General features: G+C 44.4%; 3 protein-coding genes across 5 annotated transcripts in view; 1 reads left to right on the top strand and 2 right to left on the bottom strand.

The window, feature by feature from the left end:
* The window catches only part of itsn2a (intersectin 2a), a 57,169-nt gene extending 56,016 nt beyond the window's left edge, over positions 1-1,153 (bottom strand). For all 3 annotated transcript variants that reach the window (XM_030344888.1, XM_030344887.1, XM_030344885.1), the window contains exon 1: positions 1,036-1,153. The gene's annotated coding sequence lies outside the window, so the exon portion shown is untranslated. The remainder of the gene's footprint in view (positions 1-1,035) is intronic.
* Positions 1,154-1,919: 766 nt separating this feature from the next.
* Positions 1,920-10,432, bottom strand: ddx1 (DEAD (Asp-Glu-Ala-Asp) box helicase 1). The gene is made up of 26 exons (XM_030345683.1): positions 10,332-10,432; positions 10,161-10,212; positions 9,953-10,016; positions 9,738-9,767; positions 9,503-9,605; positions 9,042-9,089; positions 8,818-8,901; positions 8,567-8,650; positions 7,932-8,008; positions 7,785-7,857; positions 7,598-7,674; positions 7,349-7,463; positions 6,855-6,993; positions 6,557-6,617; positions 6,318-6,416; positions 6,135-6,224; positions 5,687-5,875; positions 5,185-5,236; positions 4,632-4,778; positions 4,166-4,260; positions 3,977-4,049; positions 3,751-3,823; positions 3,439-3,481; positions 3,234-3,329; positions 2,719-2,839; positions 1,920-2,600 (listed from the first exon to the last, which is right to left on the bottom strand). The coding sequence occupies exons 1-26, from the start codon at positions 10,345-10,347 to the stop codon at positions 2,470-2,472; spliced, it is 2,232 nt and encodes a 743-aa protein (XP_030201543.1). The 5' UTR covers positions 10,348-10,432; the 3' UTR covers positions 1,920-2,469.
* A 183-nt stretch (positions 10,433-10,615) lies between these two features.
* The window catches only part of nbas (NBAS subunit of NRZ tethering complex), a 155,888-nt gene continuing 139,501 nt past the window's right edge, over positions 10,616-27,002 (top strand). Inside the window, exons 1-14 of the mRNA XM_030344571.1 lie at positions 10,616-10,743; positions 11,151-11,202; positions 11,419-11,455; positions 12,871-12,948; positions 13,854-13,901; positions 14,387-14,430; positions 17,982-18,115; positions 20,330-20,463; positions 21,835-21,933; positions 22,625-22,763; positions 22,924-22,989; positions 23,856-23,984; positions 24,387-24,450; positions 24,868-25,061. Coding sequence (XP_030200431.1) covers positions 10,651-10,743; positions 11,151-11,202; positions 11,419-11,455; positions 12,871-12,948; positions 13,854-13,901; positions 14,387-14,430; positions 17,982-18,115; positions 20,330-20,463; positions 21,835-21,933; positions 22,625-22,763; positions 22,924-22,989; positions 23,856-23,984; positions 24,387-24,450; positions 24,868-25,061 — 1,311 coding nt within the window. The 5' untranslated portion in view covers positions 10,616-10,650. The remainder of the gene's footprint in view (positions 10,744-11,150; positions 11,203-11,418; positions 11,456-12,870; positions 12,949-13,853; positions 13,902-14,386; positions 14,431-17,981; positions 18,116-20,329; positions 20,464-21,834; positions 21,934-22,624; positions 22,764-22,923; positions 22,990-23,855; positions 23,985-24,386; positions 24,451-24,867; positions 25,062-27,002) is intronic.

The raw sequence follows: 27,002 nt of genomic DNA on the forward strand, positions 1-27,002 counted from the left end.
TAAACTGGATAGCTACTGGTCAAATGGACCCCTAGAGATAGTAGTCGCCTTCTAGTGGTCAATAATATACATGTATAACTTAACAGAAGCAATGGGGTTAATAACAGGGTTAATAACACACAGGTCAGGAGATATGTCGACTCACAACAGAATCGTGTGTGTGTGTGTGTGTGTGTGTGTGTGTGTGTGTGTGTGTGTGTGTGTGTGTGTGTGTGTGTGTGTGTGTGTGTGTGTGTGTGTGTGAATGTTTAGTTTTTGGCAGGTGAGTGAACACTGGGCCTATCTGGGACAGAGCCAGATGTCATTGAGCTGCAGTTAGACTGACTTTGCCCCTTTAGCAATACCTCTTCTCTGCATAACGTAGACACAACGCACGTTCACCTGCGACTGCGAGCGCTTGTCCTAAACTGCGTTTGAAATTGACCTTCCTATTTGGACCTTGTTTTGACAAGTTAAATTCCACAATACAACATGAAAATCTATTAATACAAGCCCCCTAAATAATAGTAGCATGCAATCGATTCTAGCCTCTGATACAGTCTTAACCCCTCTACAAAGAATTGGTTTTAGGAACTGCTGTTTGATGGCATTACTATACTCATAAAGTGCAATTAATTACGGTCATCCTATTTTATCGTTCTATTTACTCAACCGTGCAGGCTTTGTCTTTCAGTGGGCAGTTCTCAGGTAAGAAAGGTAAAAGCATATGGCAAAAAAAAAATCCTAGTTGTTTTTGGTGTAACATCAAACATCAAATGGCAAGCTTCATAAAGTCAAGGACGTAATATCACGCACAATCTCTCTGACGTGTCCCGAACTGTAGCGTAGCAATTAAACCTTATCATGATTACTCTATCTCCCGGTACACCAGCAGGCTGCTTTCCGTCTGCTTCTCAAGTAACACCCCATCAAATGTCATGGGCTACCCACTACGGACAAAGGATAACCGCAATGTAACGCACAATTCTACCCAACGTCGATTACGTATTTCCCCCTCTTTCATCATAAGTAATAAGAAGAATAGCAGTCATTTACCTGTTGGAGTAAAAAAAAAAGGCGGCGACTGTGTGATCGTACAACCAGGGCTGACGTTGTGTCCTCCGGAGTGGGAGGGGCCAGCGGTGCCGTGGCTCTCCTGCGCGGGGCGTGCGGGAAATGGGAAATGGGCGTCAGTCTGTTGGATCGATATGAATCCACACGGCGATCAGCGTACGTAGTACAACGCTCTTACAGACGCACACAACTGACCAGGTGTTAAACGTAATGAGCACTGTTCCTGTCAGAATATAATTTTATTCAGACCGCTGTGTATATGATAAAGGCTATAGCCTTCGATTCGGGAGGATTTGCTGGGATAATGGTTCATTAGTTGGTGCATGTGATTTGACTTTGGTCAATGTGATGATTACATTATTTTTCCTTCGAATAATGTTTGTCTTTCCATGAATGCGTTAGCTGCGTTCACATTTTTCGACCCTGTGCGGCGGCTTGATAGTGTTGGCTGCCCCCAAATGAATATGATGGTATTGCACAGAGAGCAGACAGGCTTGACATGAATCGATCAGCTTTGGCTGAATTGTCCCCACGCTATCTTTCATCCATGGGTAACCGTTAAACAAATATCACTCCTTAGTAAAAAATGAATCTGTAAAGAGCCAAATACTTCATAACCATTAGCAAAGATAACATGACATTGTACACACATCATGACAATAAGGATGACATATTTTCCCTAATATCTACTATGAATCATACTGGGTAGCAAATAGCAATACATTTCTAACTAATCATGTTGCTGTGGATCAGTCTACACATGCCCAAACAGATGCGTTTCAAATATGATTGCCTAAAAATCTGATACGATATGATTTGATTCTTAGAATCCAGATACAATCATTGCCCAAATAATTGCACAAAAGTTACGGTTTTCAAGAAGTTTATTTTCTTTCTTGGAAATGTATTCCGTGTTTTCAACACACTGGAATATGGGGGGACAAATAAAACGATTCAGCGACCATCAAATGTTTGAAACTAAATTACAGAAACTTCATTGCCCCAGATGCTCCCTTCTTTAATTCTAAAATTAAATACACATAAAGAACAGGTAAATGATATACATATATTCTGTAAACCCTGCGATATGAAGCCTGCTAAGTGATCAGTCATAATTGGCTTTTCCCCCTGAAAACACACCGTATCATCAATCATCTACTCATCGATACCCATCCGCAATGAAGTCCCCATCACTTGAGAAAAACCTTGTTAACCGTTTCAGTCGGATCTCATCCCTGACATAATACCAAGTGCCGAATGGCCTGACAGGCCCCCCAATAAAGAAACATAGCACATAACACCATCCAGTTCATCCTCGTCCTCAAAAAGCAGCACAACAGGTCGTGGTCGCGGGCTCCGGCTGACTCAGCCTAATGGCGTTCCGGTGGTTTATCAATAGTGCGGTGTGTTGCGCTTCTAGAATGCTCTGAAGAGTTGGTTGGGCATGTACCCAAGATGCAGGAAGGAAGTCTGGGCCTCTCTCTCCAGGTTTGCCAGCTCCTGTACCGTCGGGGCCAGGGCTTCCACGTGACCCTTGTAGTTACTCCCTGGAAGGGAGTGAGTCATTTAAAAAGGTCACATTTCAGAGTCCGCCCACAGAGGATTCTTATGAGGGGAAACGCTTATTGACAAACACAAAAGGCTATTTTTGTTCCGGGCCCGTACCTCCCATGGCCTTGCGCTTGCCGTAGGTAACCTTTCCATCAAAGTCGTCCAGGGGCACTTTGATGTCCGCCTCGCACTGCGTGATGGTGCACTTCAGATGCTCCTCGATGTCAGACAGGAGCTGGTGGGTCGGGACATCGACAAAGAGAAGGAAAGAAAGTATAGAGCGCGGGAGAGAGGAGCAATTGGGAAAACAAAAGCAAATGAGATCGTAGTGTAGTAGGGATCTATCCAATAACAACAACAGATAAATGCAAGCTGTTGGAGTTGTTAACCATCTGCGCCCAATATGAAGAACATCTTGGGCTTAATATACACGTCTGTGCTTCTTGAGGCAGTTATCTGGCTACCGTAAGAATGCTTTTGATTCCCCGCCATTCCCACTATATCGTCCCTCCTCTGCGCAAAGGGATCAACTCTGCCTTGCTTGTGTTTGTGCCCAGAAAAGCTTTTAAAAAGCGCCGTCATAGAACCATGGTTTGTTTGTTGTGGTTTGTTTGTCTGTTGTTGTTTACCTCCATCTCGTTGTACCAGATGGTGCAGCCTCCTTCCTCCTTCAGCCGCGTGTTGTAGCAGCCCCTGCCGCGGTTGGCACACACATGGTACCACACCTTCATCATGGAGATGGAGACTGTTACTGACCCACTACACACACACGTCGTACGCATACAGACACGCTTGGTGAACAGGACCTCAGTGCAACACTCGTGTTATATTTACCTTCTCCTTTTCCACTGCAACCAAAGAGATGGCCAGTCCCATTCTGTGGGAAGGAAGGGAGAATTAGACGTCTTCCAGTACTGATACTGGCCACAAAGCTTAAAGCCAATCCTTTGGGTCAGTGAATCCCGGAATTGGTTCTAGACCGGAGTCACTCTTTCAAAGACTATACCCTCGCGAATATTTACTTTCCCCTAATAAAGATGTAGACACTTACAAAAGATAACAAGAGCATGCCCTACTTTCTTGAGCCATGACAAGTTAATTGGAGCAATACCCCGCTTACAAACACTTCAGACCGAGAACACTTACCTCTCTGCTCTTCCAACCCTGCCAATACGATGGACATAGTTCTGCTTTTCATCGGGTAGGGTCACGTTGATCACTGGGGGAGAGGGGGAGGTGAAATGCGCCACACATTGTGAAAGACATCCAAGCGTTGACCCACTCTTTGACATGATCAAACATGGCCACCGGTTTATAAAGTCGGTAACGTCTCCTCCAATGTCTGGGTACTCCATCGTCTTCCATCTCTTACCGTAAGGGACTCCGTGGATGTCGATTCCTCGGGCGGCAACGTCCGTGCAGATCAAGTGCCTCACCTCCTTCCTCTGAGCAACACAAACAGAAACCCATAAAAGTGAGCAATACAAACAGAACGGACCTCCGGATGAATCGGTCCCAGGTTTTATTTTTTATTTTAACAACGCAGGCCTTCCGTCCCCACCTTGAACCGCTCCAAGTTGTTCTTCCGTTCTTGGGGTTTTCTATCACCATGGAGACAGACACAAGACAACAGGTGTTCCTTGGTCTTTTCCGGACCTGCGGATAGGAATCAAGAGTGCAGCCCCGGGCACACTCATTATATTTGTGAATCATTACATTATCATGGAAAATGGATTGCATTTATAAAGCACTTTTCCTAACCAGTGGGCCACTCAAACTGTTAACAATTATTGCCAAACGTTCACCCACTCATTCACAGACCAAACCACGCAAGGCGACAGCCGGCTAATCAGGAGCAGTTAGGTTGAGGAGCCGTCGACACTCCCACCCCCTAGGGGGAGCCAGGGATCAAACCGGCTGTACCTCCCGAGCTACTGCCGCCCACGGTGCCATTATAATTATAACTTTACAACAGAAACACATGCCAAAGCCCCCCATCTGTGTCTGTGGATGGGCAGCACACTCACCGCCTCCCTGCTGGGTGAAGTACTGCTCCATGTTGTCGCAGTCGATCTTGGTGCGGCAGAAGATGATGGCCTGGTCCATCTTGTGCTCGGTGATGGCCCTGATGGTGTACTCGCCCTTCAACAGCTTGACAGCCTCCGACCACGCCTCTAGGCAAAGGGAAAATAGTGTTTGAAACTCAAATTGACTCAAATTGGTTCATTAGTTTGTTTTATGGGTCTGAAATCGTGAGGCCTTCAAGCTTTTCTAGTCAGGGACAAAACGTTAAGACAGGTCCAGAGACAGGACACTGAAGTAGGGGTTTCTAGTCCAGCCTCATCTGTGAGTGCGGTTAGCCTTTTAAAAGACCGCAAAATTAAATGCATTGGTTTCAAAACAAATGACACGCCTTGAATAATATATTATTACATCCTCTAGTGGGCCTTCTCATGTTTATCCACCATTGAAATATATATTCTAGAACAAAGCATCACTGGATAAAGTGACCAAAATCAGAAAAATACATCCATCCACGAAGCAGGTCTTAAATCAATAATTTGAAAGTTTGGTACTAACCTGCAGTGTTGGTTCCTGGTCTTGTGTTGTCTTTGGCATGGACCTCGTCGGTCTACACAAAGCAAAAGCGCTGACAATCAATAGTTGTTTAACACAATGAAGTCCCATTCTTGTGTCTACTAACTAATACTTATTTTATAATAACCACAATATTATCGACCAATAATTGTTCTTGATTAATAAATTACTCCATACAATGACCTCAGTAAGTTCAGTATTGGGCTAAAATGAACCAGTTCCGTAGCATTGGTTTAATATGAAATGGTTCCTTAGCATTGGGCTAATATGAACCCGCTCCGAACCCGTTCCTTGGCATTAGACTCATGTGAACCCGTTCCATAGCATTACTCATGTGAACCTGTTCCATAGCATTGGACTATTGTGAACGTGTTCCTTAGCAATGGACTCATGTTAACCCGTTCCTTAGTCATGGACTCATGTGAACCGGTTCCTTGGCATTAGACTCATGTGAACCCGTTCCTGAGCCCGGGGGGCCTCTGACCTGGATGTGGTTCTTGCCCAGGCGCTCCCAGAGCCGGTCCTTCTTGGGCGCCACGGGGACCACCACGTGGTGCACCGTCTCGGGGACAGAGTCCTCGCCCTTCAGGTCCACCCAGGTGGGGAAGTGCATGATGCGCTCCGACAGCTTCTTCACGTCGAAGGAGTGCAGCGTGGCCGAGCACACGATCACCTAAGGGGTGATCAACATGCTTAATGGAATGAAACAAAAATAGCAAATTTTCCTAAATGTTGACGAAAGAGTTTCCCGAAAAAATTTAATATTCTAAATGACTAATTGCTCAGCAAAAATACAAAGCACCCTAAAATGCATCAACTAAAATGCATATTTACACATTCTACCATCGTCTTCGAATGCCAAATGAATGACCAGGAAGTTTTGTACGACCGTCCAGATAACTACACTTCTACACTTCCCATCAGCAACTCACCTGCAGTCGTTTCCCGTCTGAGGTGACCTGCGGGATCTGGTTATACAGCCTGGTGATGAAGTCGGTATACCCTGCAGACAGGAGACCGTCCTGGGGAGCAAAGATTGGAGCGAGTGTGTGAGTGAGTTACCTTCACAATGTGTCCCAGGTCTATGGATAATTCCGTAGTCACGTTGTACATACACACTCGTCCAGGACCAGGAAGCGGATCTGAGACATGCTGAGTTTGCCGGTTGATATGAGGTCATCTAGTCTCCCAGGGGTTCCGACGACAATATCAACCTGATTGGAGAGCACATGAGACAGGAGTATAAAATAAATAAATAAATTACAAGAATTCCTCTTTTATTTAAATCTCGCCCACTTTCACATCTGATGAGGTGGACAAAATAAAAACGCTTGTTCGTGCTAATGATGCATACCCCTTGTTCCAGAACCGCCAGCTGTTCTTTGGCAGCCACGCCTCCAATTATCAGTAGATCCCTGCAGTGATTAAGACGAAGGGTGGACAAGTCAATTCAACGGCTCCACCCACTGGCGATTGATTGGAATTACACATCCACCTTGACAAACCACACAAGAATAATGTTTCCTACAGAGCACATAAGGTAATTACCTCCTTAATAAAACAATAAATCCTGCATAGTGTGTTAGAAACCCTCAGCCTTATTCTATCCAACGGGGAAAATCCGTTTTACATGAGCAGCCGGCTAGCCGTACCTGACTTTGGGGTTCTCCACGTATTTCTTGAACTGTTTGACCACGTTGAGGGTCTGCTCTGCCAGCTCCTTGGACGGCTCGATAATCAGGGCTTTAGGCGCATTGGAGACCACTTTCACTTGGCTCACCTTGGCACTGCCTGAACACAACAGGAGAGAGTCAACCACAATCGTTTGAAATTGATTATTGGGATGCATTTGCATTGCAGTTCTCGGGTGACTGACAAAAAACGTTTTATTACATTTAAAGTAAAGGGAGGATTGTAATTACATGATGCTGAAGAACATATGGAATCAACAATAAACTTGCAGCACAAAATGACTATTATTTATATTATCATTGCTTCATTTGTTATAAATACAAAAAATAAAGACGGCCATGTCACCATCACTATCCAGTGGATTCTCTTGTATTCTTTCCACCAAACCCTCATAAACCTCCCCCAGTGCTTTTCTTCTCAAGAGACATTTTCCAAATTGACAGAAACCACACACCTGCCTGCGATGACTTGACACTGTGCCCGTCTGGGGCTTGGCACAGGGCCATGAAACCACTCTTGGGAGGGTTCTTAAAGTCCTCATCGCCAAAGTTGAACTTCAACTCTGCATTCTAGCCGACAGACAACAAAAGAAAAGGTCAATGCGCCAACATGAATGGAAAAACAAAACGTCCCATAATATCCCGTCTTCCTGTCACAGCCGACGTTGTGATGAAGTGATTTTTATACAATCATCTTTGCTTACCTTGAGGACACAAGAAGCAAAGAGTGGCTGATTCTTGATGTGGGGTGGGATCTCAAAAGCCAAGCCGAGGTCCGTACCTGACCAGAGGGATGTGTTGAGAGGCAGTGTGGTTAGCGGAGAAACAATTTGATCAAATACACATTGTAAATAACGAGTGCCATAGGAGTAGTGATCAGTAACACCACACCGTTTTTGGCGAAAGAGATGTGGCCCTTGTCGAGATCCAGGTAACATCCAATAGTATCATGCATGGTGAACTCCTATGAAAGAGGATGAGGTTAAAACAAGGAAAAGTTTACTTTTGAAGATGACGTGTACACTTGTTCACACTTACCTCGCCATAACTGTCAAATTGTTTGTTGTGGGACTTCTTTCCCGTTCCGCCAAAACCAAAGCTGAACTTATCAGTTCCTAAAGAAACACAAAAAGTTAAAGGATTGGTGAAACAGGGCAGGGAAATGTCTGCGCATTGTGTGTCATTTATTATTTACCATTTAGTAATTTAGCCTGACACTTTTATCCAAAGCGACTAACAGTGAATTATAACAACATTACTACAGAGCCAGAAGAGGATCTCACTATCTTTGACCAATGACACCATTTTTATGTTTCCACCTTTTTTGTGACCCGATACAAACATAATCCTAATCATAATAAAAACAAATTAATTTCGCCAAAAAGGCTTCTTGTATTTAAAAGTCCCCTGGCTCACATCCCTAAAACCAAATATACATATATTTTAGTTAAAACATTTTTCTTTTTAATTTTTATTCAGAAATTTCCCATGATCCCATCCACATGTCGGTCGACCAAAAATGTTGAGAAGCCCTGGATGAGGGACATCTTGCTCAGGGATGGCAACAAGGTAGACTGAGGGACATTGGGGCTCAAACCCAAAAGTCAAACCCACTAACCACGAGTCTACCCGGCCCCCCAATGCCTAGGCCCTATAAGGGAACCCCTCCGCACCTAGGTCCAGGGCAGCCAGGCTGGAAGACCATCCGATGCGACAGAGACCCTGATCATGGCAGGACACTTCGTAGTAGTACTTCCCTGGGAAAAGAAAGTAAACAAGAGCACAAGGTAAGAAACCATATAAAGCGGTCTTCTTTGTCTCGTTAGAAAGGTGACATTGTGCCTTTGTGCGTCTTTGAGTGTCTAGAAAAGCGCTAAATAAATTCAATGAATTATTATTATTATTATTATTATTATAGTTGTACCTTTTGTGACCCCTTTAGTGGAACGGCAGCCGTGCCACTCTTTAAACTCCCTGCTCTGGCAGCACATTCCGTCAGCGCCGATAGCTGAGGGTGTTAAATGACACAGCAGAGGAGAAAGGTTCAAAGAAGGATCTCACTGAATGAAATACAATATCGCCATCTAGTGTTCAGATAGAACCATGATCAGATGGAACCAAATGTATGCTGTAGTTCAGGGTACTCACCAAAAGCTGGACTGCGGTCATATGGATTCATCTGCCATTTGTTAAAGACTGCGATAAAACAAAACAAGTGCATTGGTCACATGAACTGCAGCAGACCAGTTCTTTCTATCTTTGCCCAAAGAATCATCAGTAAATGTAAAAATAAAAAGTTTCAATTTAGTAGTGGAGTCTGCAGTATGAATAAACTTTGACCAGAAAGTCAGAACTATTCATAATAGGAACTTTAATTAAAACTCTTAATTCTAATTACATCAAATGAAGTAAAATTAGGTTAATTCAAACATTTCCAAGTTATACTCAACTATTAACAAGGCTACTATAATTAATTTTAAATGAATTAATGAATTAATCATCAACCTCTTGGTACATGGGATTTGTTGTGTGGGTAAATCTTGTGTCCAATGACATAACAAATCAGTGATGCACTTTCAGTCGTTTTGATATTCCTGACTCGCTCTTACTTGCTCCTCCTGACTTCACAGATGATTTTCCTTTCCCACCCTTGCCCTCTTGTTCGTCCTTAAGAGTTTCGTACACAACCTGAATCACAGGAATACTGAAGGCCTGGTAATGAGGGAGTGAAGAATATATTAACTATGAATACATTTTAGTGACAAAAACGAATCAAAATGCTCTCAAATATCCCTCTCAGTGTGAACTCTAACTATAATGCATTCCTAATTTCCTTGTACTTACCCCCGTTTTGCCGCTTCCAGTTTCTGCTGCCTGGAGGTAAGAAAAAAAAAAAAAAAAAAGTATTTCTTTGTTCTGGGTGAATTTGAAAGGATTTATTTATATTGTAATAAAAAAATAATAATAATCAAAGCACAAACCAAAGTCAGCAACTACTTTAAAACGTAACGGGCATTAATAATTGTTATATTATATGATCTATTAATACTTATTCCTACCATGAGGACATCACCGCCGCCGAGGATGAGTGGGATCGACTCTGCCTGGATGTCAGTTGGCAGTCTGAAAGCCCATGAACAAATAAATGCCACGATCAGTGTTTATAAAGTCGAGCTTCTTAAGTCTTTGGTTTACAGAACTTGCATTTCAAATAAAGAGGCAACACATAAAACAGCTCATAGCATGACGTTAGGGAAGGTAACTCACAGCCAGCCCAACTCCTCCACTGCCTGCGCAATTTCAGGCATAACACCCATTTCTGAAGAGCAAAAGTACGACCATTAATACACGGCTTGACTGGGATTCCCAAAATAGTCCGAACATCATTACATTGTATACAAATGCAATAGTAATATGGTAAAAAGTAATCTGAAATACCAGAGAATGCTGCCATTCTTGCAACTGTCAATGCAGCAGGACCGGATGCAACGTGTGACAAGGTGCATCTTATTCAATAGCCCGGGCTAAGGGTATGGTTCCGGAATACATTTATATTGTTTTAAGATAGATAGGCATTTGAATTTTGTGAATACAAATGCTTTTTTAGGTATATTAGAGTATTTTTATTGCAAATTCAAAAATATATGCATACATACTGTTTTCATACAAATTGTAGCTATCATATGCGCTTCTGGTTTCATTCTCATTTGTCCCTTCTCGCATACTGTAGAGACGTTGACAGCTGCTTACGGTAAACATGGCCGAAAAAAGCATTCTGGAAAGCGAGGATGAAAACATTTTATATGATTTGCTTATTAATACTGAATGGCCGCCCGAGACGGACACTCAGGTATGTACAAACCAAGCTTAAGTTATATTTATTCCGAAATGGGTTTCTGAATGGACCTTGGACTGTTCTGAAAGTCTTAATCAAACACTGAAGTGAGGCCACGTCGCACAGATCTATGAGTCGCACAGATTAACTTCACCACCATCGTTACCCACATAACGGGTTTGCTACTTTGGGATGTGTAGAAAAGTTGCTTTGGGGGTTGCTATTGGGGTTGATCATGTTCAGTCATAGTTCGCATTAGCAGTGCAGTGGGATGCTTGCTACAGCATTGCATTCTAACATGTGTTCGTTTTAAAACTCTAAACCAGACACTTGTTTTGGACCATGAAACCTTAAACTTGGTTAACACAACAATTGTGGTTGTAAAATGTATGTTTGTTCTGCAAACTTCCTGATATTGGCAGATACGAGGCAACAAGGAGCACAGTACATCAGTTATTGCGAAGGCAGTAGCAGGTGAGAGCTTTCTTATCTTTTGTTAGATGCATGTATGATACCTCAATTTAGTTTCGAAAACAGTGGGCCAAGAAGTGACTACAGATTAATTAATCAAACACAATGAGGGCCTTATCAGGTTTCCATGAGAAATATTCAAAATATTGCAAAATATAATCATTTTTTGTTCCTTGTTGATATAGTAAGTAGGATATTGACACATTTTGTTTATTGCAGGGCCATTCCGGTTCATTTTACACTATTTGTGGTATAGGTAAGTCATTATTTTACTACAGTCAGCAAATATATCAGTCAAAGCTCTAAAAATGACTATGACCACATTATTTAGTGGGTGTTTTAGATGTGTCCGTCAATCCAACATTGATAATTTGATCAAAATATGAACTAAATTAAATCATTAATAATTGCTTCATTCAATTGTAATGTAATTCATAACTTTACAATTAAATTAAATGTTAAAGTAGTATAGTTATCTAAGGTGTTGTTAAGTTGCCGTACAACAGGTTGTCAATATTATTGATGTTGTTGCAAATTAACATAATTGATCAAGATGTTAATTAAGATACTAAGTAAGTAGCTTATAATTTAAGATTGTAGTTAGCTACTAAATCAACATTTCTAGAATTTAATTAGAGATAAAAGATCTGAGAATTAATCTCTGCTCACTTGCACTGGCAACAACAATCACTGCAAGATGTGTTTGTGTCTTTGTTTTACCACTTTCATGTCAGGTTTCATGTTAATTGACACTATAATTTTTTTACAACTTCATTTGTTAGCTTTTAGAGTACATAAAAAATGGTTTAGTACACAAAGTGATACGTTGTAGTGTTGTTAAGGTTTTATTATAAAATCATTGCACAATGATTCAATTGCAACCATTCAAAAGTTCAGATTCCCCCCCTTTCAAAATCACCCTGCACAATAAAAAGTATTTTCTTTGGTTGATTTTAGGTACCTAAGCTCTCCAACAGAGAGCATTAAACATTAAATTGATCGAAGCGTTTTCACACTGAATTTTCCACAAAGTCTATTTACATTTTGAACAAGAATGCCAGCTTGCTCTTCTATGACAGCTGGAGTGTTTGTTTCCATTACCAGCTTGGCTACTGTACCCTCTTTACAATCCTCTATTCCCTAAGTGGATTCTCACTGATGCCTCCAGCTTTTCTGCACTTCATTTGGTTTTTTTAGGGAAAGTTGGTCGTTCAGCACTTCCCATCCACAGATTTTTTTCATGGCTCTATCATTGATTACTTGCTGCGATTGGTCTCAGCTTCAGGTCAAGTAACTTCAGATGGAAGAGCTGCTGATTGTAAATGCCAAATGTAAATTTTGCAGAGAAGAAACCATGTCAAAGTGAAAAATAAGTTCATGAAAAAATTTCATGAAAACAATTATCTTAATCCCCTGAAGCTATTTCGTTAAAATATCACCTAACATTATAATTAATTAAGTTAGCTTAGTTATTACAATGAATAATGTAACTTTTTTCTGATGAATCATAACTGCACATTTATTTTGTCGGACAATGCATAAATAATAATTAAGAAATCTCAATAAAAAGTAAATGCATTTATGAATAATTACCAAATATATCATATCACATCTAAGTTAAATGCAAAAAACTGGAAGTGAAGTCTCATTGTTTTTTAATCATCTTTCCAGTCCTTCGAGCTCCTCTCTGCCGCCTGGACTCATTCGCCTGGCGAGCAAGCAGATCAACTGGCAACTGGTCCTGGCAAGGTATGCAAATATGCACGCACGCGCATACACACAAACACACACATGCATGCATTAACATGGACACGTACACACAAACACACACATGCATGCATTAACATGGACACGCACGCACGCACACACACACACACACACACACACACACACACACACACACACACACACACACACACACACACACACACACACACACACACACACACACACACACACACACACACACACACACACACACACACTTACTTGTGATCAATGGCTGGACATTGGATACTTTGTTGCAGACATCGTCTAAGCCTCCCTCTCCCTGATTATAGTCTTTTCCACCAATCATTGAGTTGTACTCATTACAGCCCAACAAAGCAAGCAGGGAGGCGGTCCTTAATTGGCTATCGATTTCTGTATCTCGAGACAGTGCTAAGTGTGGACAATTGATGGTGCAGATGTCCTGGACTTTAATGCACTTGATCTTTTCATTTACTTTCTATCTTATCTGTTTAGTTTCTATCCTCTGTCTGGTTAAATCTCTTGTGGAATAATCTCTGACCCCCTTAATGTTTCAATCAGTATCTGCTCCATCGCTGTTAAGCCTTAAATTTCATTCCACCTTTCAAAATCTGTCTTCATCACCCCCGTTTATCCACTCAATATCTCCCTCTTGCTCTTTTTTTTCTCTCTCATGCACTAAACCACACAAAGACACACAACCAAGACACACACACACACACACACACACACACACACACACACACACACACACACACACATACACACACACACACACACACACACACACACACACACACACACACACACTTTTGTATTCATTCATTGGCACTGAACTACATTGTTTTACAGCTGTGTTTACTTCCTCTTATCTCATTAAATGGTTATACTCTTTCTCCCCACAGTAATGGCAAATTATTGGCAGTGGTTCAAGACCAGTGTGTGGAGATAAGGTGATTATTGAACTTGTCTCTCCCTCCATCTCCCTTCATATGTTTAGGAGTTTGTGTTATGTCTGAGGTTATTCATTGTGGGACGTGTATCACATGCTCTTGTAGACAATCTGCAGGCTAGGCTTGTATTAAATGAATTAAATGGCCTGCTCTTTTTTCGTTAAGCTATTTGCTAAACTTCCAAAACTCTTAAGAGGATTTGCACATACCTCTGTTGTATATAATCATAATACGTATTATTGTTATGTTATTATCCTTCATGTTTTACTTATATATAATACATTATATACATTTATTAATTTGTATTTGTAGTTTATTTTCATTATCATACTATTTACTTGCTTAAAAAGTAGTTACATCTCGTTCTTTTATGCATTTTAGTGGGAATGTGCGTGTGTGTCCGTGTACTTGAGTGTGTGGGTGTAATTGTGTATATGTGTTCGCGTGCTAATTTCCGCATTTGTTACGCCTCCCTCGTCTCCCAGGTCTGCCAGAGATGACTTTGGCTCCATCATCGGAAAGTGCCAAGGTGAGGAACAGCATCCACATGTATATGAACACGCAGATCAATCTTAAGGCAACTTTATTTACATAGCATATTAAGTCGAACTCTTGTGCACAACATACATGTACCATCCTTGCTCCTTACCATGCATGAGCATTGGGCATCATCGGGGTGTGGTTGCTGAACTGCATGCTACATAAGCCTGTGTGTGTGTGTGTGTGTGCGTGTGTGCGCGTGTGTGTGTGCGTGTGTGCGCGTGTGTGTGTGCGTGCGCGCGTGCAAACTGCCAGCAGAAAGTTAGTCTCAGGGAATACTATTAACTATTGGAGTTAATTAGAAGGGGTGACGGAGGCCGCAGCCTCCAGTCATTAGCCTCGTCGTCCCAGCGCCTGATCAGTTTAAATCACCCTGATGCTTTGATAAGCTATGGAAATAGCCTGCCACAGAGATTTGAATTGCTCCTTCTCACATGGCCTCGCACCGTTTTTGGTCACCCTGTTGTAATTGAGGTTCTAGTCCGCCAAAAAAACGTTATGGATTCCCTCGACGTACACGATCATCAACGGGCTTGAATGCTTGGTTTGAATGCTTCTGATTTGAACCCTGTGCCGCTGCTACCCACACTCATCCCTTGAATTTCCTGATTCGTGCGTACGATTCCTCTGGTCGCTCTCTCACCTGACTACCTCAATCCCCGTTCTCCCAGTCCCCTGCTTTAATTTGGCTCTCCCTCTGTCTATTCGTTCCACTCCGTCTGTTCTTCAGTGCGGCTCCGCTCTCCTTGTAGTCCACAGTGTGGGTAACAGTAGCCCCCAGGCCCCGCCGCCGCCCCACAGCCTCTCTCTACTCTTTCTTTTTTATTATTATTCCATTTCATTTCTCCCCTTTTCATTTCACTTTCACTTTATTTCATTTCACAGAGATTTGTCCTAATGGATTTTCTGACGATCCCTGCCTTTAATGGCGTTTGCGTTTAATGGAGGTGCGTGTGCTCACCCACGGCGCGCGCGTGTGCGTGTGTGTGTGTGTGTGTGTGTGTGTGTGTGTGTGTGTGTGTGTGTGTGTGTGTGTGTGTGTGTGTGTGTGTGTGTGTGTGTGTGTGTGTGTGTGTGTGTGTGTGTTGGTGGGTTTCTGGGTGTGTATGTACACACATGGTTTTCTCTCATATTCCATCTTTCTGGCTCATGTTTGCCTGTACATAATTCATAAGCGATGAGCCTTGATGCCTCCACCTGCTAGGCTTAAGATAGGGAGCTGCAATCGGGCCGTTGGGCATATTCCTCCCCTTGCCACGACGCAAGGAGAGACAGGACTCAGAATGGATAGAAAAAGAAAAAGTAGGATTGCGGAGACATTCAAAGCGATACCGAGCCGCCACAGAGAGGAGAGAGAATGGGAGATAAGAAGGGGGAAGGCTAGAGGATAGGCGAATAGCCTCCATGTCTCCCTTAATGGCCATGTGCGTTCTTCCGTCCCTCCCTCCACCGAGAGCAACATATTACCTGCTTCCTGCAGTGCTCCCTGATAGCCCGGCCTTAACATTTGGGCACCTATTATTTCTCTCGGTGGGAGTCTGATTCATTCTCTAATTCTCTCTCTCTCTCTCTCTCTCTCTCGCTCGCTCGCTCGCTCGCTCTCGCTCTCTCTTTCAGTTGTGGGTCCGACGTGTCTTCCCTCTCCCTGTGTTCATTTAGGACTCCAGACAGGCGGTATTGAACGGCTCAGTATGATTGCATCATGGCCCACTCGGGGCCGGCAGGGCAGGCCTTCCACAGCCAAAGCTAAATTAAATTCAGTAAATGTCAATTGGTTTGTTATGCAATATCAACAAAGACATCGAACGCCCCCTTATGACACTCGGGCATGAACACAATCTGATGCAGTACATCGGAGCTGTTGGGGCCGCTTTAAGGGCGGATTCTGTCTCGGCATCCTGTTTGTATCGTATCGATGCGCTCTTAAAGAGCTGCTGGCTTTTTGGCGGCTCAATGGCTCAACCCCGCTAGCGGGCTACCCATGTGTTTCAGTGACCCCGGGTTCAATCCCCAGCTGTGACACTTGGTCCCCTCTCTTCCACAGTCCACACCTTTCCTGATCTCTCTCCACGGCCCTGTCCATAACGGCACTGCGACGCGCCCATACAAAGACACTTCCAAAAGCTGCAGTGTCCTACACGTCATCCACGGCATGTCGGCTTGTCGGCTTGTCGGCTTGTAGTGTTCCAACGTCCGATGCCAGGATCCGGTCTTCACCAGAGCTGTTAGGGGGGGGGTCCTGCTGGGTGCTGGCTGGGTGGCAGGGCCTGACAGGCCCTGCTGCAGCTAGTGGCAGCAGGCAGGCGGTCCTGGGGTGCTTCATCACGGCGATATGGTTACGCTTGCAGCACCGCTGAGACAGCAGATGGGTAAAACAGAAGGCTACACTTCAATAAAAGTCTAATTTATGGTCTCCAAGCTTGCTCTCTCGCTCTCCCGCTCTCACCCTCGCTTTCTCTAGCGTCACACACGTATATGTGTGTGTTGTATGTGCATGGGTGTCTATATGCAGATTTGTGTATGTGTGTGTGTGTGTGGGAAAGGTGTTCACATGGTGTAATGGGTTCTGATAATGCGGCGTGTATTGCACAGGCACAATGCTGTGTGGCTGTGTGGAGATATGTACGTGCATGAAGATATCTACGTGCGGGAGTGCGTGTGAGCTTAAGGGGCGATTATTGAGATGGATGACTCTGGCTGTCTGCCATGGATAAATTAGATGGAGTGGCTGGGACGCACATGTTGATGTATAAAACTGCCACGCGCCTTCCCATCCAGTCCTGGCTTCATCATAGACCCACCAGGGATTATCCTCAGAGTTTCCTCGTCTAACTTAATAAGAAATATGTGTCTGGCTCTCCCTGCTCTGCTGTCCTCTGCAGTGTTCCTCCGCGAATCGGATTGGGTTTGGGACAATCCTCAATCCTCCAATTTGAATGTACTGAGCATATGGCGGCAATTGAGTTTCCCGTCTTGGAATCGATAAAGTTGTCCCTTCTATATTTATTCTTTCATTCTTTCTTTCTTTTGCTCTTTTGTTCTTTCCGTCTTTTGTACTGTTGATGGGCATGGGCACGTAGCTGGTGGATTTAGTGTTGGACTCTCAGCTGAAGGTTCTGGGGATGATCCCCAATTTAGCCTCCCAGTCTAACCTGTAGACATCCCCGAGTACTTCCTGTTTGTAACACTTGGATGTTGACTAACACACCACTTCCTGTTTGTAACACTTGGATGTTGACCTACAGCCCACTTCCTGTTTGTATCACTTGGATGTTGACTAACACACCACTTCCTGTTTGTAACACATGGATGTTGACTAAAGCACCACTTCCTGTTTGTAACACATGGAGGTTGACTAACACTACACTTCCTGTTTGTAACACATGGATGTTGACTAAAGCACCACTTCCTGTTTGTAACACATGGAGGTTGACTAACACACCACTTCCTGTATGTAACACATGGATGTTGACTAAAGCACCACTTCCTGTTTGTAACACATGGATGCTGCTCTACCACTCTTTTCCCTGTTGGTTCCAGTGCCAAAGGACCCCAGTCCCCAGTGGAGGAGGGTGGCCTGGAGCCACGACTGCGCCCTGCTGGCCTACGCCGACAGCACCGGCACCGTCCGGCTCTTCGACCTGATAGGCAGCGAACTCTTCCTCATCCCCCCGGTAACCACGACAACGCTTTCTCCGACAACGTCACACTCAAAGCGTTTTTCAATACCACCATCCTTTCCCTTATTTTTGTGTTGTGTATGTCTGTGAAATCATACAAACGTCTAATCTCTCGATAAATGGTTGTTCTGTGGGATACCTGAGTTTAATTTGCCAGTCGTAAAATTTCATCTTTCATCAACTTTCATCGCTAATTCCCAAGTCTGGGAAATGCACACCTCGACTAAAAAGTTCACTTTCGGTGTCAACCTCCCACCGTCGTTTTAATATTGTGTTAGCATGAAAAGGCATCAGTGTAATTTGGCACCAGCATAGCTCTTATGAGACTGTAGGCTGTCCGCCATAAACCTGTGAAGGACTCAGTTGGGGGTATGGTCTATCTCTTTTGTTGAGGCAATAATGCATATTTGTGAATAATTAAGTAAATTGAAGCAATTAAGATAATCGGTGTATAAAACAGTTGGAACAGTTGTTTTCAAGTAATCTTGTTCACTTACTTAAAAGCAAAGTGGGTAAAACTAAGAATGGCACTAATAATCAAAAAAACAAACAAATGAAACATTTATAATTGCTTCAGTACATAACCTAAATATACTAAGCTGTTTATGTGACAACGAAACGACAACAAGAGCATGCTGAAATAAAAATCGACAAGATTTCCACTAAATACATTTTCCACATAGGAGACTAGCAAAACAATGTTTGCTTTTAATGACTTTAATCAATGCTAAATGTATTTCGCACACCTTGTCATTTGTTTATTTGATAGTCTCTTAGTACAATGAATCATCTTAACGAATCCCTTTTTTATGGGCATGCAATGTGATCCTAACGGCTATAAACATTTTGCTATGCTCTTCTACCGAGTATCAACTTAATTCTAAAAGTCCTTATTACACTGGTAAGCCTGTAAAATCACCCCTTAAGGACTTTTGGATTATTTGACAATGTATTGTTACATAGGCTTAATATGTGTGTAACTGAAAACAACAAGGCCATTGCAGGAAGATTTTTTGCACTGACAGTAATTGGCTAACAAATAACAAGATGATATGGTATCCTTTTATTTCAAATATGTCATAAAGGTAATGGTATTAAGTGAAAGGTTATTCAAACAGCCCAAATCATTTAAGGGCCTCACCTTGTTCTTCAATTGAGTTATAAATGAAAAACTTAATAGAATCACACACACACACACACACACACACACACACACACACACACACACACACACACACACACACACACACACACACACACACACACACACACACACACACACACACACACACACAATGGGCAGAAATTTAAAAGTCTATCTGCCATTCCTCCCCACTCCCCTCTACTTTCAGAGACTCTCTGCCAATCTTAGGGCTTCTCCTATCACCTCCTATCACTCTGCTCTGTCGCTCATTCTTTCTCCTTATCTCCCTCACCTCTCAATCTCCCGTTGGGTGATAGAAAGCACACTTCTGTTCTTCTCGTCAAGCAAGGCTCACTTTTCACTTTTTTTTAAATACTTTAAGATCTTCATTATTATATGCCACACATAACCAAACTGTCACACATGAATGTGCGCGCGCACATACACGCACCCAAGTCTGTGCGATTTACTTTCAGTGTTGGACTTTTTTGGACTTTTTTTTATCTAGCTTGTCTCCCTTAAGTGCTGCAATTTTATTTGCTGAGAAGCCGGTTTAAAAAGGTGCAGTTGATGGAGAACATTGAGCAGCATCTTGATATGAAACCCTCCTCCCCTGTCTCTCTCTTCCGCGCAATCTGCCCCTCATTGTCTGTTCTTATCTCTTTATTCCAGCCTTCGCTATTCAATCCAGCTCACCCATCACCCTCTTTTAACTTGTTCTTTATGTCCCGTTCAATACAATTTACAATCGCTATAAGTCAATACGGTTATGGCTCTCTGCATCGCATCTGGAGGCAGAATGCTGTATATATTCAGACTAATTGTTAATGCCGTATCCCTCGGTGCTCCAATCTGTCGATCCGTTTACCTCCCCTCCCCTCTCCTCTTCTTAAACCAAGCTCTCATTATCCACTCTCTCTCCCTCTTCATCCAATTGTCTCTGTCTCTGTCTCTCTATGTTGATCTTTTGCTCTGTCTCTGTCTCTGTCTCTGTCTCTCTTTCTCCCTCTCTTTCTCCCTCTCTCACGCCATTCACTCTCCCCCTCTCCCCCCTATTCCTCAAGGTGGTGAGCTTTCCAGGAGATTTCAGCTATGCGGCGGCAGGCCTGATATTGCTGGAGTGCACGGCCGGAGCCCAGTGGTCGGCCGAGCTGCTCGTCATCACCTACGGGGGCGGGCTCAGGAGCTACCTAGTCAGGTGGGTGAGACCCTGGTGAACGACGTCAAAGTTCGGTCAGCCAAATGATTAAACGTCCACTTAAACTGTGTGCAGGGTTCTAATTAATATTGGTTTCCAAGTGGCCGGTCCTCTTTCGTGTACAATCTGTGCAGCAATACATGAGACGGACCATTGTGGGGACCGGCCCTTGATTGTGCATGCTTGTCTTTTGTTAATCCCTGGGGTGAGTGGCAACATGTTTAATTAGCAGAGGTTCTGCACGCTCGTTGTTATTCAAGCAGTCTTTATCACGACACTGGTGGACGTGCAGGCAGTGTGTCTGTGTGCTACTTTTGTTTCCCCCGCGTTGATTTGATTGCCATTTCTTCTGGGATTTTCAATTTAATACTGTTAATTAGCTGTAATGGATGTTGGATAGGATTTAGAGTGTGCCCGGAATCTTAATCAAACCTAAGTAAATATCAATGAACACACACTACCGTACGCACTACGCACACACATAAACATTAAGAGCACTGGTTTTCAAACATTGTATGTGTTCGACTTTCCTGTATGCAAATGTGCTTACTTAGTTTTAATTGACTAAACTCTTGTTTTGTGTGTGTGTGTGTGTGTTGTGTTGTTTTGTCTGTCTCTCTTTACATCCTTCATCTATTCTTTCCCACATTAAGGATGTGGTTGTTCCTCCTAGACGTCAAGTCAAACTAGAATGTGTCATCTTTCTTGGCAATGACATACATTTTTATGACAAGTTCGGTAAGAACTGGATAATAAATAAACTACTGCAGTATGATGCAATGCACCTGACGTTGTTGTAATCTAAAATATGAAGTACCAAGAAGAACTTCAGACATTTTCCTTGAAAGGTGCGGCAAGGATGTTCCCCTTTTTGAGTTTTTATTTTACAGTTGTGACTTGTCATCCCCAAGTCTCGGAACGGCAATGATGTGATGATGTGTTTACATCATCAAGTCTCACTACTGGTACCCCCGCCCCCTCCTTGCCATCCCCACCTCCTACACCTTCCCAGATTCACTTCTGATTTGTGCGGCGACGGGGACATGACGGGGACTGATATGTGTCTGATGTCTATGGTGTCTCTGATGTCTCTGTCACCCCCCATTGGGTTGTGTAGGGAGTTCATCTCTGTGCAACTAACTATCAACCTCTGTCTCTTCCTTTCTGTCTCGTTTTCTCTGGGTCTCTGTGTCTGTCTGTCTGTCTGTCTCTGTGTCTGTCTGTCTGTGTGTCTGTGTGTCTGTCTGTGTGTCTGTGTGTCTGTGTGTCTGTCTGTCTGTCTGCCTGTCTGTCTGTCTGTCTCTGTCTCGGCCTCCTTGTCTGTCTCTCTCTGTATCTCTGTCTCTCTCTCTTTCTGTCCCTCACTCTCAGTGTTGGGGCCAATCCCAGCTTCCAGGAGAACCACAGCTTTAGCTTCTCAACCCACTACTCCCATGGGATCACCTCTGCCATCTACCACCCCGTCCACCGGTAAATATACAGTATAATAAGTACTCTCTGGTAGTAATCCTAGCAATGCATAGCCTCCTGTAACCAATCTATTGTGGCGCAAGCACTTTGAGTGAAACAAAACATGTGTGGCTAACCTCGTATTACCTCACTTCATTTAAATTAGATTTAGAACTTAGTCATGGTTTTTGACTCTCAGCCAAAATGTTCTGGGTCCGTACCCTATTGTACGCAGCCATGCTTTGAATAAAAGTGTCCGCTAAATAGAAGACAAACAGGATTACCTCCGTTATAGCTCTAGGGTGGCCAATCAAAGTAATTGACCACCAATTTCGAAATGCCAGCTCATGTAAATCCTGCCTTACGTGTAGCTCCCGCTTGTGTCCAGCACTAGGGGGCAGTGTTGAACCAGACCGCAGCCACGCAGTCCACAGTAGGGCTTCTCCTTGTATCCCTGGGTGGTTTAACCTCTTGTTTCACGGCTGATGTTTGTACATCACCGTAGTCGTTACGGCGTTGTGAGGGCCACAGACTTCAAAGGCCCTTTGTGTATCAAATGAGTTGTGTCGATGTTGGCCAAGCTCGATTGACCCGCACAACATCAATATGTGTGTGTGGGTGTTTCTGTGTGTGTGTGTGTGTGTGTGTGTGTGTGTGTGTGTGTGTGTGTGTGTGTGTGTGTGTGTGTGTGTGTGTGTGTGTGTGGGAGCAGACTCTTGTTGGTGGGGGGGTGTGAGGCAGGAGATGAGAGTGTGCCCATGGCCTCCGGCTGCGGGATCACAGCGTGGAGGGCTCTGTCTGGTGCTCCCCACTACAAACAGGTCACCAGCTACGAGGAGCACGTCAACACAGTGAGTCACGCGCGCCGCACGTGCGCACGCACAGGGAGTGACGCACGCACGGCATCGATGGTTAATTATGTGTAGTCTGTGTGGTATACTTTGTGGTGCCTTTCAAGTACAGACATAAACGGAAGCTTAATGAGTCATGTGATGTGTGCCCTGTGTTCAGACCCAGAAGAGGGGCTACTTCAAAATTCCCAGCTTCAGGTTGTTCTCCAGGCAAGGCGATGAGAAGGTAAGGCCCTCCTTTTCCATTGTATTGATGCGTCAGATGAGTCTCCATAATCACGAGTCCACATGAAACCCTTACATGGGAGGGTTTTCCAAATTCATGAGTTTGTTTTAGATGCACCGGCAAAAAAGGATTTTAATCCGAGATCAGTGGAAAGCAAATGCATGAGTATACACATTTTAATTGCATTGAAGCTGATACACAGTAATACATTGGGGGAAGACAGATCAGATCATTCAGAGCTGTAATCGGTTGTCTTATGCAATGATAATTGAACAATACAAGCAACTTGCATTTGTTCTTCACTTGGCTCGGCTCGTGCTTGCCAAGGAAACGCTATACATCTTCCCGGAGTCCACACTTCATTCCAATCACAGTGCTCGTATTGTTTAATTACAAACCACTCAATACTTCGGAGAATCGGTTGCCACTCTGGGAAAGCGCTGAGTTTACACTCATGTGTTTTCCGCTAGGGTGTTGAGCAGGAAGTGTGGCGGCTATCAGCCACAGTGTCTACTCGACTGCCGCGTTTCAGAAACGGCCGACCATCTGGCCTCGAATCACAGGATTAAGCGTAGACGCACCGTGATATGCAGAATTCGAAATCACACCAGGCTGTCAAAACAGAGATGGAGTTGAGAAAGAAAATGTGTTATGTGTTCTTGAAACTTGACATACGAGTCACGACAATAAGTATGCAATGTGTTCACGAAAACAATGAGTCCTCAGTGCGGATCCGCATTCCCCTTCCAGTGTGCGGATTCGTCAAGCGCCTGTCAACCTTGTAGGTGTGTGTGTGTGTGTGTACGTGTGTGTGTGCTCCCCTATACGGTAGTTCTCTGAATGCACTGTGTCCCCATATGGCGTAGGACGGTGTGTTCCGCATGAGCCTCAGCCCTGACGGCGGCGTGCTGGCCGTCATCCACTTCTCTGGACGCCTGTCACTCTGGGAGATTCCCTCCCTCAGACAGAAGGCTGCCTGGAGCCAGGACCAGCAGGTGAGCTATCTCCGGTGGGGTGGGGGGGGGGGGGGGGGTGTGGCCGTTGGGCGCCTGCACAGAATGGGTGGGTCCTTTCAAGTGTGCCTTCATTTAGGCATGGATAAAAAAACAAAAGTATTCTTGTATATATATATAGTCTACAACAGAACCTTGGCTGATGCTATTTGTGTGTGTGTGTGTGTGTCGGTTTGTGTTTGTGCTTCTAAGTTTTCCCTCAACCCACGTCATTTAAAACATCAAACACACACCCAGTGTGTGTGTGTGTGTGTGTGTACATGTTCAGTTGATTAATCTCTTTAGCCCCCCCCCTTTCCCCCCTTCCCCCCCCCCCCCCCCCCCCCCCCCCCCCCCCCCCTCCTCCATGGTCCTCTCTCTTCCTCCTCTCATGGCCGCCTGCAGCCAGGATTTGAGGAGATCAACCCCGAGTGGAAAACTTCGCTGGAGAAAAGGAAGAAAATAAAAGGTACCGTTGCCCCCAGAGGGGGGGGGGGGGGGGGGGGGGGGGGGGGGGGGGGGGGGGGGGGGGGGGGTCTAAACGAGCCTTATCTGTGCTGCTGACACAGGCAGCGCACATCGCCCCCCACTTAATGCCGTTTCACACATCTTATTCACAGAAGGATGTTCCTGTTTAGAAGGGAAGCAACACAGGCTCTGCTGTGAGACACATAGGACAAGAGGCAGACGTCAACCTGTGCGTGTGCGTGTGCCGTGTGCGTGTGTGTGTGTTTGCGTGTGCGTGCAATGCGTACGTTCCCAAGTGTGCATGCACTGGCACAGCATGTGACCGGTCAATGGCCTAGTAGTCAATGACCGTCATCAATAGCAAAACAATCGTCTAGCATCACGCCCTCACTCCCCCCCCCCCCCCCCCCCCCCCCAGACAAGGAGCAGTACTATCCGTTGATGGACGTCAACTGGTGGAGCGAGGACATGCTGATCCTGGCCCGCTGCTCTGGCTCGCTGACCGTCTCCTCGGTGCGCTCGCTGCGCAACCTGCTGGGCAAGTCGTGCGAGTGGTTCGAGCCGTCGCCGCGCCTCACCCCCGCGCACGGCGGCGGCTTCCTCAGCCTGGAGGTACGCCGCGCCAACGATCTCCGTGGTGCTACACGCTGTGTGTGTGTGTGTGTGTGTGTGTGTGTGTGTGTGTGTGTGTGTGTGTGTGTGTGTGTGTGTGTGCCTGCCTACACTCGTGCATGTGCTGGGATGTATGTGGGGTGTTTGAGATTGTGTGTGTGCGTGTGTGTGCCGGGACTTGTGTGGGTTGGGGGAGATTGTGTATTTCTTGGTGTGTGTGGATGTGTGAGATGTGTGCGCACGCATGGATGAACAGGTGCTTGATTATAAATCGTACCGAGTCTCTTTAGTTTGAGCCTTTGTCACGTCACAATGGTACGGTTATCACGGTAATTATTGTAGCCATGAGATGAAAAAACGATCTTCACCTTGCGATAATTTGATCTGTTGCATTGTGTTGAGGGTTCCAGTGTTGTTCTCCATGTTATCAACGTGCTTCCTCCTCGTTTTAACATGCCTTGGTCCATTCCAAGTCCTGGTATGTGAGTCATGTGGATATGTGTGTGTTTTGTGCGTGTACGTGGGCTAGTGATTTAAATGTTGGTGATAACATCGTAGGTGTAAATCTGTTTTTTTGCGATAGATATGAGGAAAGAATTGTGTTGCAAAGGTCAATGTTTTATAAAGTAGAATCTTAGAATTAAAAATACATTATGTTTGCCATTAATTTAGTGTTGGCCTGACAGTGTGTGGGTCTGTTTAATGATTTAAAGAAGCCTGATGCTACTGGAATCCATGTGTGCCTCGGTTATATGAATATATCTGTACTTATTTTAAAACTTTCATTGGCAAATTTTGGGTGGCTCTATGTTGAATGCGGCTGCTGTAATGACAACCAAGTGTGTATGTTTGATGGTTTTTGTGTGTATGTCTGTGTTTGATGGTTCTTGTGTGTATGTGTTTGTTTGATGGTTTTTGTGTGTGTGTGTGCATGTGCGTGTGTATGTGTGGGGGTTCTAGGCTATCCCCGCCATCAGCTGGCAGGGATAATGGTAAAAGGAGTGTGATGATGAAATATTTATGTCTGTTCTTTATCCCCCCCATAAAGAGGCAGATATCTCATCACCATGCTGCTTTTATTCCCCCCCCCCCAGTCCTCTTCTCTCTTCACTTTCTTCGGATTCGATGGGCAAAAAAAGAAACATTAAATAGAGGCTGCAACATCAGGGGGGGGGGGGGGGGGGGGGGGGTGTGGAGAGTGATCCTGAGCTAAAGACGGCTACTCAGAGAGAGAGAGAGAGAGAGGGATGGAGAAAGGGAGAGAGGGACAGATCCGGAGAGGGGTAGAGACAGGGAGATAGGGAGAGGGAGACACATATAGATAGAAAGACACATTGGTAAAAAGAGAGAGAGAGACGTATATGGAAATGGAAATACAGAGACAGATTATGAGAGACGGACACTTGGAGAGATAGACCTAAATGGAGAGAGACAGACCCCGTGCTAGAGAGAGACAGTGAGATAGAGAGATAGACCTAGAGGGAAACGGAGCGAGAGACAGAGTGTGGGAGTTGGAGAGGTTGAGGGAGGTCTGAGATGAAGCCTTTTAACAATTGCCAACGTCAAGGAAATTTTTCAACAGCCTTGTGCACTGTGGAGCGCACAGGCCTGCGTGTGGATGTTTTTGCGAGTGTGTGTCTTGTATGTTTGTATGTATTTTTGTCCTGGCTGTTAAAATCTGGCTTGTGTGTATCGATGCACGCGCACACAGGGCAGTGTTCGTTTGGCACAACACTATGGGGTCTGTCGGTACTCCTCATTGATTAAGGCGCTAAATGTTTCACAGGTGCTAAATGTTTCAGAAGCTTTGGAATGCAGCCCTACCAGAGGCTACAGCGGTTTTTAGTGCTGTATTGTAAAAACCTGCGCCCATATGCAGTAAATTAGATGTTTTAATATTTTGTAACTCCATGATAATGTTGAGGCTGAATCTTAAAAAAA

The sequence above is a fragment of the Gadus morhua genome, chromosome 21 (genome assembly GCF_902167405.1).
Source record: "Gadus morhua chromosome 21, gadMor3.0, whole genome shotgun sequence".
Lineage (NCBI taxonomy): Eukaryota > Metazoa > Chordata > Actinopteri > Gadiformes > Gadidae > Gadus > Gadus morhua.

Coding starts and splice junctions, on each gene's coding strand:
- ddx1 (XM_030345683.1), bottom strand. Junction 6,618..6,854: donor GTGGAGAACCCCAAAGTCAG/GTACGGCTAGCC, acceptor TAATCACTGCAG/GGATCTACTGATAATTGGAG. Junction 2,840..3,233: donor TCTGGTACAACGAGATGGAG/GTAAACAACAAC, acceptor CCGACCCACCAG/CTCCTGTCTGACATCGAGGA.